The 12,528-nt window shown below is 44.2% G+C and overlaps 1 protein-coding gene across 1 annotated transcript; it reads left to right on the forward strand.

Moving 5' to 3' along the window:
- The first annotated feature begins 1,679 nt into the window (after positions 1–1,679).
- Positions 1,680–2,460, forward strand: LOC147975610 (uncharacterized). Its single transcript, XM_087519662.1, has 2 exons — positions 1,680–2,071; positions 2,142–2,460. The coding sequence occupies exons 1-2, from the start codon at positions 1,680–1,682 to the stop codon at positions 2,458–2,460; spliced, it is 711 nt and encodes a 236-aa protein (XP_087375788.1).
- The last annotated feature ends 10,068 nt before the right edge of the window (positions 2,461–12,528 follow it).

Genomic DNA, 12,528 nt, shown 5'->3' on the forward strand with positions numbered 1-12,528 from the left:
GAAGTTGGTTTAGCGATTGCCAAGGTGTGATGTCTCGGACGTTCATAGTCGAATCGTCAAGGTCAACTCCCACAGAAAACGATAGCTATCTCATTGAAACATCGGGACTCCCCCGCCTCTATCAAGTGGTATCAGATTTCCAGGTTGCTCGGTGAGGTTTTATAGTTTTTCATAGTTTAGATCAAGTTTGTTTTTCATACCTATAGTCCATGAAAAAACCAAAAATAGGGTTATTTTATCATATCCGAACCAATCCGAGCCTTTGCATAATCTTTTTAGGGTTTTGCTTTGTTGAATTTGCCTTTGCATCGTCGTGTCTAGTTGCTGATCTTAGCGGCTAGTCCTTTAAAGTTTTGAGATCTGTCACAGTTTGTCATGCTGCCGCCGCACCATCTTCATCGTTGTTGCCATATATCACCACCACTACCATATCCTACCACCGCTGCCATATCCTGCCACCGCTGCCATATACCACCCCCGCTGGCATATCCTATGTAACGCCCCGAGACCGTTGTGCCAGGTGTCTTCCGGTCTTTCGTTGTTGTTGCCTTGTAATTTGCTTGCGTGTCGCATCTTGTCATGTCATCATGTGCATTACATCATCATGTTTTCGAAACTTGCATGTGTCCCGGCCTCCTCGTTCTCTCTATTGTCCGTTCTGAGCCCAGACACACTTGCACGCGCCCGCGGCATGTCCGAAATATTATTTTATAAGTGGCCGGAAAATGTTCTCGGAATGGGTTGAAAGTTGGCGTGCGGTCTTATTATAGTGTAGATAGACCGCCTGTCAAGTTTCATCGCGTTCGGAGTCCGTTTGATGCCCCAATGATTAACTATAGCGGCATTATAGCCGGTCTAACGTCGGACATTTTCGGTCTCCGAAAACAAATGCCGGGCCCTCCCTCTCTCTTCTCCCCCTCGCAGTCTCGCCACAACCCACCTAGTCCATCCTCCTTCCCCTCTTCGCTTCCGGAGTTGTCCGATGCGACCGCACGGTCTGAAACCCTCTCTGCTTAGTGCATCAAACCCCCCTCGCGCGCGTGTCCGAAAAGTTGTCCTGGACCCGACCCGGACTGTCACCACCGTTGTGTCCGGATCATCCCCAAACATCTACAAAACGTCACCGTTTCCTTGTTAGGACTTCCTAACCTATATTTTCTCAGCCGTCTGATTTAGATCGAAGGGCTTCCATTAGTCTGCATATAGACCCACTCACTATATAACCAGACACAAACCCTAATTTTTAGGAGGTGTCCCATCCATCCCCCAAGCCGCCGCCACTCCTCCTGTCTCTTCCTCCTCGGGTTCATCCCCGGTCCAAATCCCCTCCTCGCTTTCACCACCACACCAACCCGAGCCAATCACCTCTCCTTCCACTTAGCCTCTCCATCGGGATCCATCCCGTCCAACCAACGAGCCCCCTCCTGCTGCTTTGTTCCCCGAAGGGATCGAGAGAGTTGCCGCCGCCTTGTCACCTCCCGCGCCTCTCGACCCCCGCCTCCTCTGCACGCATCTCGCCGGAGCAAGCTCACCCCGATCCAGTCGCTGCCGGTGAACAACGGCAGCAACCGAGGCCCGCTGCGTTTCCCCGCTATTTCCTTCTCATCCTTCCCCTTCCCCCTGTCTCTCCCTCACATATCTCTCTCTCTCTGCAGGATACTGCCGTCGCGCCCTGTGCCATGGAGCTCGCCTCCATAGTCAGCACCGCCCGAGGGCCCCGCCGTCCCCGACCTCCCCGCGGCCCACCTCACCTCGTCATCCTCGTCTCCTCGCGACCGCGAGCCTGTCCTCGGACGCGCCTCCTCTGGTTCCCGAGGCCGAGTCGCCCCGTTCCCGCAACCCCGCGTCGACCCCCTGCCTCATCTGCATCGTCGGAGCCCCGAGGAGTTTGCGCCGTCCATTCCCGCGTCCCGCTCGTCCCGGAGTTCCCTGCTTCGCCAAGACCACTGCCGCTGCTTCGCTCGAGCGACCGCAGCCTCGGGAGGAGCCTGAGAGCCTCCTCCTGCTCGACCCTGCTGCCTCGCTGCGGACCTCTTCCAGTGTGGACCTCGCCGGAGCTCCTCAAGTCGCCGTGCGCCCCTGCTCCTCTTTCCCTTTCCCTCTCTTCCTCCCTGACTTTTTCTCGTGCTCGTGTCCTGCAGGAGCACATCACGCGCCGACCGTTCCGAGCTCCAATCCGCGACTCCCCTTGCCGGAATTGAACCCAGGCACCTCCCCGCGCTCAGTTCCACCGTCCTCAACCGGTTCCTGCTCGCCCTCGCCCACACAAGTCCCTCGTCGCGCCGCCGTCGTCGAGTCCCTGCCGTGGCTCTACTTTCTGACGAGAACAGGGCGAGGTGCCCGCTCGCCTGCTCCTTCCCCGTTGACTTTTCATCAATGGATTGCAGCGCCCAGGCCCAGCGCGCCAGCCTCCCTAGTTCACCGTCGAACTGGGCCCAAGGCCTCGAAGGCCCATTGTGAGCAGCTCCCCAATCCGCCCAGATTCAGCCTACCTATGTTTTTTTCGTGCCCTGTGAATTTGTCTATTTATCCAGGAGTTTGCAGTTTTACAGAAAAGCCCTCATACATCATGCATATAATAACTTAACAACCGTGCATCGATTTAAAATGATTTATATATGAAACATGACTAGAATTTCATCTAGTTTTGTAATATGTCATTTTCATCCATGTTTAAAATTTTTAAAATGCTGTTTGTTTAAATTTGCTTAAATAACTTGCTAAAATGATTTATTTCATAACTAAATAACCGTAGCTCCGAATTTAACAAACTTTATATGTAAATGGGGTAGAATTTTGCATAGTTTAACATGGTGCACTCTTCTTGCATGTTTAACAACTATAAAATGGTGTTTAGGGAAGAACAGTACCATAACCAAAATATGCACATGAGGAGTTTCTGGACTTGTTGTTTGTTGTTCCGGCCTCATTTAACCTTGCCTAGATAGGTAGTTTTCATTTGCTTCACCTCTTGCCATGTTAATCAACATTTAATATTGTTGGATACATAAACGAGATCGAACTAAATAACTTGTTGTGGTGTTTCGTCCCTATGCAACTCGTTGCATATTGAGCTCCACTTAACTTGTAGTTTTGCTTGTGCACTTTGCCATGCCATGAATCATTAAACCGGACATGCATCAAACTTGGTTGTGCATCATGCCATGTTTATGTGGTGGTTGTTTACTATGTTGTTTGCTTCTTTCCGGTGTTGCTTCTTCGGGTTGGTTCCGATAACGTCATGATTGTGAGGACCCGTTCGTCTACGTCCGTTTGTCTTCTTCATGGACTCGTTCTTCTTCCTTACGGGATTTCAGGCAAGATGACCATACCCTCGAAATCACTTCTATCTTTGCTTGCTAGTTGCTCGCTCTTTTGCTATGCCTATGTTGCGATACCTACCACTTGCTTATCATGCCTCCCATATTGTTGAACCAAGCCTCTAACCCACCTTGTCCAAGCAAACCATTGTTTGTCTATGTTACCGCTTTGCTCATCCCCTCTTATAGCGTTGTTAGTTGCAGGTGAAGATTGAAGTTTGTTCCTTGTTGGAACATGGACATGTTGTTCCTTGTTGGAACATGTTTACTTGTTGGGATATCACAATATATCTTATTTAATTAATGCATCTATATACTTGGTAAAGGGTGGAAGGCTCGGCCTTATGCCTGGTGTTTTGTTCCACTCTTGCCGCCCTAGTTTCCGTCATATCGGTGTTATGTTCCCGGATTTTGCGTTCCTTACGCGGTTGGGCTATAATGGGAACCCCTTGACAGTTCGCCTTGAATAAAACTCCTCCAGCAATGCCCAACCTTGGTTTTACCATTTTCCTCACCACCACCTACTTTTCCCTTGGGAGTCGCTCTCTCGAGGGTCATCTTTATTTTAACCCCCCCGGGCCAGTGCTCCTCTGAGTGTTGGTCCGAACTGAGCTGCCTGTGGGGCCACCTCGGGGAAACTTGAGGTTCGGTTTTACTCGTAGCTAGTCTCATCTGAGTGTGCCCTGAGAACGAGATATGTGCAGCTCCTATCGGGATTTGTCGGCACATTCGGGCGGTGTTGCTGGATTTGTTTTAACTTGTCGAAGTTGTCTTGTAGAACCGGGATACCGAGTCTGATCGGAATGTCTCGGGAGAAGGTATATCCTTCGTTGACCGTGAGAGCTTGTCAAGGGCTAAGTTGGGACTCCCCTGCAGGGATTTGAACTTTCGTAAGTCGTGCCCACGGTTATGGGCAGATGGGAATTTGTTAATGTCCAGTTGTAGAAAACCTGAAGTTGACCTTAATTAACACACATCAACTGCGTGTGTAACCGTGATGGTCTCTTTCTGGCGGAGTTCGGGAAGTGAACAAGGTGTTGGAGTTATGCTTCACGTAGGTTGCTATAGGATCACTTCTTGATCATCGTTCTTCGTTCGTGCTTTGCCTTCTCTTCTCGCTCTCTTTTGCGAACAGGTTAGCCACCATATTTGCTAGTCGCTTGCTGCAGCTCCACCTCATACCTTTACCTTACCCATAAGCTTAAATAGTCTTGATCGCGAGGGTGCGAGATTGCTGAGTCCCCGTGACTCACAGATACTTCCAAAACCAGCTTGCAGGTGCTGTTGAACCGTGCATATGACGCAACCAAGCTCAAGGAGGAGCTCGATGAAGATCTTGTCCTTTATGTTGTTCCGCTTCCAGTTGATCAGTAGTGGAGCCCAGTTGGGGTCGATCGGGGACCTTGTCGCATTTGGGGTTCTTCTTTTATTTTGGTTCCATAGTCGGACCTTGATTGTATTTGGATGTTGTAATGCTTTATTCATGTATTTGTGTGAGGTGGCGATTGTAAGCCAACTATGTATCTCTTACCCTTATGTATTACATGGGTTGTGTGAAGATTACCTCACTTGCGACATTGCTTTCAATGCGGTTATGCCTCTAAGTCGTGCTTCGACACGTGGGAGATATAGCCGCATCGAGGGCGTTACATCCTACCACCATATATCCACCACCAATCCGAGTTCTTTTCATATTAGTTTTTTTTAGATCCATCTATTTTCAGATTCGTGTTTCCTTGCCTGAGTAGGTCTCTGAAAAAAAGTCTGGAGACCCCCGGGCAGTTTTTAGGCCAAAATTTCAGCAGGTGAAATAATTTTTTCCCAATCCTATTATTAGGCTTTTCTGAGTCTTTTGATACATGTGCCATCATACTGATTTTTATCGCACTTTTTGGTCATCGGTGCCCTGATTTTCGAAAAATATAGTCAAAAGTTTTTTGTGCCTATCCTTTTATTTTGACTTGGGAAGAGTTTTGAGACACTTGCAATTATAGTGATTTTTGATAGAGAAAAAGAAGTGCAAAAAAAAGATTGCCAAAATAATAATTCTAGAGTGCTTTTCCTTTGTTTACGTGTCGCGCCGTGATTTTGTTAGTGTTCTAGGCTTGTGTCTCTAGCACGGTCTAGCCTTGGACCAGCACAGTACCGTTGTTGAACGATTATTCAACTTTGCATCTCTGAATTGATTATTGCTGACATCTTTGCTACCATATCATAAGCCTTCCCAGGTCCACATACATCTACATGGTGCGTTTGAAACCACGTGGCAATTTCTCTATCCAAGATTTGAGAGTTTTGACTACAACGGTTGCCGCTCACCAGCTGCTGCTGGGTAAGAAATGGTATTTGCTTGACGGATTTGTGACACCCCACCACCACCACTTTCTAGTAGTCTGTAAGATCATATTCTTGTGTGTTTCTATTTCTGCTAACCATGGAAGGATCACAAGCCGACGAGATTGAATGGGAGAACATGACAAAGAAGGAGCTTCATGATAAGTTTCAGCAAATGTTGGGTCAACAGGTGGAAGACGTGATGGCCATCTTCGGAAAGGCACTGGAGAGGATCGATGACATAGAGAAGACAATTGAGACCAAGTGGGCCGCCAACTTCGATGATGTACTCGCGCATCTTCCACAACCACCACCTGCATCTGCTGCGCCATTGCAATAGCATCAACAACCACCTCCACGTTGCGATCCAGCAGGGCGAGCACAGCGTGTTCCTTTTGAGCGAGGACAAACTTCTGGTGCCGCTGCTACTGTTGTTGATGCCTTTGTAGCTCCTGCTGCTATTGTAGAGGAGGAGGACTACTATGAGGATGAGGTTCATCAAAATCAGAACTATGTGCAACCACCAGCACCACCACCACCAGGTCGTCCTCATGCATATAATCGCAATGGTAGGGCTGCACCACCCCTCAAGTACGAGATCAAGACCACATCCCTAAACTAAAGTTGAATATCTCGCCATTCAAGGGTAGATACATTCCTGATATTTATCTTACTTGGGAGTTAGAAACTGAACAACGCTTTACATGCTTACAATATCCCGAGGATAGACGTGTTGTTGCTGCTGTTTGTGCATTCACTAGTTTTGCTTCTGTTAGGTGGTCTGAACAATGTAGATTATATCATGATAACATCCCTACTACTTAGGCTGCGTTGAAAAATGCTATGTGCGCTCGTAGGGTTCCACCATATTATCAATGTGAATTACTTCAAAAACTGTTGTGTTTGAGACAAGGAAAATATTATGAAGATGAGTACTATTAGGAATTACAAACTGGCATGATTAGATGTGTTATTTCTGAGGATAACGAGGCTATGCTTGCATGTTTTATGGATGGATTAAATAGAGAGATTCAGACCATTTTAGAGTATAAGGAGTATAACAAATATCACTCCTTTGTTCCATCTTGCTTGTAAAGGTGAACGTGAAGTGCAGGATCGACATACCTTGGCGCAAACTAACATTTCTGCAGGTCGACCTTCATCACGGACACCGTGTGCATCCTCTACTTCCACATCTTCTGCTGCACCGGCACCTTCTTCAGCTGCCACCTCCAACCATGATACAAGAAAGCCAGTACAACCACCACTATCTGCCAAGAGCACACCTTCTGGGCCTGCATAGAGCTCTTCTTCATCCATGGCATCAATAGGGCAAACACATGATATTATTTGTCGTTGTTGCAAGGGTGGAGGTCATTATGCAAGAAAGTGCCCAGCTAAGCGTGTGATGATTGGTACTGAGGATGGTGGGTATGAGTCTGTTAGTGACTATGATGAGGAGATTTTGGCTCTTATTACAAGTGAAGAACACGATGAAGATGATTCTGAACAAGAGACGCAATACATGGCTGCTGAAGACGCTGTCAGGTATGAAAGTTTAGTTACTCAACGTGTTTTGTGTGTGCAGGTCATGCAAGCTGAGAAAAATTAGAGGCACAATTTGTTCCATACAAAGGGAGTTGTGAAGGAACGTTTTGTTCGCGTCGTCATAGATGGAGGGAGCTACAACAACTTGGCTAGCATGGAGATGGTGGAGAAGCTGTCTCTCACCACCCGACCACATCTGCATCCATACTACATTCAATGGTTCAACAACAGCGCCAAGCTTAAGGTAACACGTACTATTTGTGTGCATTTTAGTATATCTACATATGTTGATTATGTTGATTATGATGTGGTACCCATGTAAGCTTCTTCCTTATTACTTGGTAGACCTTGGAAATTTGATAAAATTCTGTACACCATGGTAGAAACAATCAGTATACTCTAGTTAATAAGGATACACATATTACTATGCTTCCTATGTCTCCTGGTTCTATTTTGAAAGATGATATTAATAGAGCTAGTAAAGCAAAATAGGAGCACAATAAGAGTAAAAATCAGATTGTGGCAAAATAATTTGAGCAACACAGGAAGCCTAATAACAAACCATCTAGTGTTGCTTCTGAAATTAAATTGAAGAGTGGATGTTTACTTGCCACCAAATATGATATTGATGATCTAGATTACATCAAATCTGTTTGCTATGCTTTTGTGTGCAAAGAGGCTTTATTTTCATTCGAGGACGTGCCTTCCTCTTTGCCTCCTGCTGCCACTAACATTTTGCAGGAGTTCTCTAACGTCTTTCCACAAGACGTGTCACCGAGATCACCGCCTATTCGAGGGATTGAGCGTCAGATTGACTTAATACCCGGTGCTTCGCTGCCAAACCGTGCTCCATATCATACCAATCCATAGGAGATGAAGGAGATTGCGCGTCAAGTACAGGAGCTTCTCGACAAAGCTTATATACGTGAATCTCTTAGTCCTTCTACTGTTCCTATTATACTAGTGCCAAAAAAGGATGGTATACCACGTATGTGTGTTGATTGTAGATGCATTAATAACATTACTATACGTTATCGTCATCCCAGTCCTAGGCTAGATGATATGCTTGATGAATTGACTAGCTCTACAATATTCTCCAAAGTTGATTTGCATAGTGGATACCATCAAATTTGTATGAAATTGGGAGATGAATGGAAAATAACATTTAAAACTAAGTTTGGATTATATGAATGGTTAGTCATGCTTTTTGGGTTAATCAATGCACCTAGTACTTTCATGAGATTTATGAACGAAGTTTGACGTGCTTTCATTGGACGATTTGTGGTAGTCTATTTTGATGATATACTGATTTATAGCAGATCTTTGGAAGAACATTTGGAACATTTAAGTTCTGTTTTTATTGGTCCACGTGATGCATGTTTGTTTGGTAACCTCGGGAAGTGCACCTTTTGCACCAACCGAGTATGTTGTCTTGGCTATGTTGTTACTCCACAGGGAATTGAAGTTGATAAAGCCAAGATTGAAGCTATTGAGAGTTGGCCACAGCCCAAAACGGTCACACAAGTGAGGAGTTTTCTTGGACTCGCTGGTTTCTATAGGCATTTTGTCAGAGATTTCAGCACCATTGCTACACCTCTCAATGAGCTTACAGAGAAGGATGTGCCTTTCGTTTGGGGTACCGCACAGGAAGAAGCCATCACGATATTGAAAGATAAGTTGACACATGCTCATTTACTCCAACTTCCTGATATTAATGAGACTTTTGAGCTTGAATGTCATGCTAGTGGAATTGGATTGGGAGGTGTGTTATTACAAGATGGTAAACCGGTTGCACAATTTCTGACAAAATTGATTGGGACTAGTCTAAACTATTCTAATTACTATAAGGAATTATATGCTCTTGTTCGGACTTTAGAAACATGGCAACATTATCTATGGCGCAAAGAATTTGGTATACATTCTAATCATGGATCTTTGAAACATATTAGAAGTCAAGCAAAACTAAACCGTAGACATGCTAAATGGACTGAATTCATTGAGAGTTTTCCTTATGTCATAAAACACAAGAAGAGTAAAGAAAATGTTATTGTTGATGCACTGTCTCGTCAGAATACTATGTTTTCACAACTTGACTTTAAAATATTTTGTTTGGAGACTATCAAAGATCAATATGTGCATGATGCTGAATTTAAAGATGTATTGCAGAATTGTAAACAAGGGAGAACATGGAACAAGTTTGTCGTTAATGATGGATTTGTGTTTCATGCTAACAAGATATGCATTCCAGCTAGCTCCATTTGTCTTTTGTTGTTGCAGGAGGTGCATGGAGGAGGATTAATGGGACACTTGGCGTGAAGAAGGTAGATGATGTACTTGCTACACATTTCTTTTGGCCAAAGATGAGACAAGATGTTGAGCGTTTTGTTGCTCGCTGCACTACATGTCAAAAAGCTAAGTCACGACTTAATCCTCATGGTTTATATATGCCTTTGCCTGTACCTAGTGTTCCATGGGAGGATATATCTATGGATTTTGTTTTAGGATTACCTGGAGCGAAGAAGGGGAGGGATAACATATTTGTTGTAATGGATAGATTTTCGGAAATGGCACACTTCATAGCATGTAATAAAAGCGATGCTGCTGCTTATGTTGTTGATTTGTTCTTTCGTCAAATTATTCGCTCTCATGGTGTGCCAAATATTATTGTTTCAGATCGTGATACTAAATTTATTAGCCACTTTTGGAGATGTTTATGGGCTAAGTTGGGGACTAAATTGCTTTTTAGTACTACATATCACCCTCAAACTGATGGACAAACTGAAGTAGTCAATAGAACATTGTCTACTCTGCTTAGGGCTGTTTTCAAGAATAACAAGAAAACGTGGGAAGAATGCTTGCCTCATATTGAATTTGCTTATAGTCGTTCGCTGCATTCTACTACTAAAATGTGCTCTTTCGAAATTGTGTATGGTTTCCTACCTCGTGCACCTATTGATTTGTTGCCTCTTCCATCTTCGGATAAGGTTAATTTTGATGTGAAACAACATGTTGAATTGATCTAAAAATGCATGAGTTAACTCACATAGACATTGAGCATATGTATGCTAAGTATAAACTTGTTGGAGATGAAGGTAGAAAACATATTGTCTTTGCACCTGGAGATCTTGTTTGGTTACCTTTGCGTAAGGATAGATTTCCTGATTTTCACAAATCAAAGCTAATGCCACGTGCTGATGGTCCTTTTAAGGTGTTAGGGAAAATAAATGATAATGCATATAAACTTGAGCTTCCTGCTGATTTTGGGGTTAGTCCCACTTTTAACGTTGCATATTTGAAGCCTTATTTGGGTGAGGAAGATGAGCTTCCATCGAGGACGACTTCACTTCAATAAGGGGAGGATGATGAGCACATCAATACCATTGTTACACCCACAACCCCTGCTGCTATACATACTAGACCAATTACCAGAGCTCGCGCACGCCAATTAAATTACCAGGTACTTTCTTTTCTTGGAAATGATTCTAATGTTCATGAGAATATGATGCTGCCTAAATTGGATACATTTGTTTTTCTTACAAATGAAGGACCTAGCTTGGACAAGAAGGATGAACATTGGATCTAGAACAAGCATGGAGATGATGGCATGCACAAGGGGAACAAGAACGGAGTTTCAAATGATGATTTCCGGACGTTGAAGCTAGCATAATGAGTGCGTGAATGCTTGGAAAAAATATACAAGACGCCACTTCACAAATTTCGTCCAGAGGCTATTATAGGTGCTGCGTCACCTTATTATTGGGCCATGCCTGTCTAATTTAGAAATACTTAAGTATAGGCTGTTTTAGAGTCCGTATGTTTGGGGAAACAAAGTTAGGTTTGTTTCGGACCCCTCCTACAAGGGGTCACGAAATCTCCCCTACTCCTCCATATATACCTCTTAGGGAGTTTTTTAGACTTTGGGTTTTGTTTAGATTAAAAGTTCGCCATAGCTGCAACGTCACATACTTTGTTTGTGTTCAGCGCCCAGACCAAGACATCACAGAACCCCACTTTCTTCAATAAAGCTTTCCTCCCATATTCGCAATATCCAGATTGCAATCATAGTTTCTTGCTTGTTCTTTGTTTGCTCGCAGGAAATAGACGCTCGTGGTCAGGTTGATCGTACTCCGGCGTGGTCAATAACCCCTTAGAAGCCGGTTTAGCGATTGCTAAGGCATGACCTCTTCGCACGTTCCTAGTCGGATCGTTGCTACCTCTTGAGCAATGCGTTGGTTTTCCCTTGAAGAGGAAAGGGTGATGCAGCAAAGTAGCATAAGTATTTCCCTCAGTTTTTGAGAACCAAGGTATCAATCCAGTAGGAGACTACACGCAAGTCCCTCGTACCTACACAAACAAATAAGAACCTCATGACCAACGCGATAAAGGGGTTGTCAATCCCTTCACGGTCACTTACGAGAGTGAGATCCGATAGAGATAATAACAATAATAATAAGATAAATATTTTTGGTATTTTTATGATAATGATATAGATTGAAAGTAAACATTGCAAAATAAACGGCGCCAGAAATAGCTAGCTGACGGGAGATTAATATAATGGATAAAAGACCCCGGGGCCATAGGTTTCACTAGTGGCTTCTCTCAAGATAGCATAAGTATTACAGTGGGTGAAGAAATTACTATCGAGCAACTGATAGAAAATTGCATAATTATGAGAATATCTAGGCATGATCATGTATATAGGCATCACGTCCGCGACAAGTAGACCGAAACGATTCTGCATCTACTACTATTACTCCACACATCGACCGCTATCCAGCATGCATCTAGAGTATTAAGTTCATAAGAACAGAGTACCGCATTAAGCAAGATGACATGATGTAGAGGGATAAACTCAAGCAATATGATATAAACCCCATATTTTTATCCTCAATGGCAACAATACAATACGTGACTTGCTGCCCCTACTATCACCGGGAAAGGACACCGCAAGATTGAACCCAAAGCTAAGCACTTCTCCCATTGCAAGAAAGATCAATCTAGTAGGCCAAAGCAAACTGATAATTCGAAGGGACTTGCAAATATAACCAGTCATACATAAAAGATTTTAGAGAAGAATCAAATATTGTTCATAGATAAACTTGATCATAAACCCACAATTCATCGGATCTCGACAAACACACCGCAAAAAGAGTTACATCAAATAGATCTCCAAGAAGATCGAGGATAACATTGTATTGAGATCCAAAGAGAGAGAAGAAGCCATCTAGCTAATAACTATGGACCCGAAGGTCCGAAGTAAACTACTCACACATCACCGGAGAGGCTCTGGTGTTGATGTAGAAGCCCTTCGTGATTGATTCCCCCT

Source organism: Triticum urartu, chromosome 4A, assembly GCF_056163025.1.
Source record: "Triticum urartu cultivar PI428250 chromosome 4A, HENAU_Tu73, whole genome shotgun sequence".
Lineage (NCBI taxonomy): Eukaryota > Viridiplantae > Streptophyta > Magnoliopsida > Poales > Poaceae > Triticum > Triticum urartu.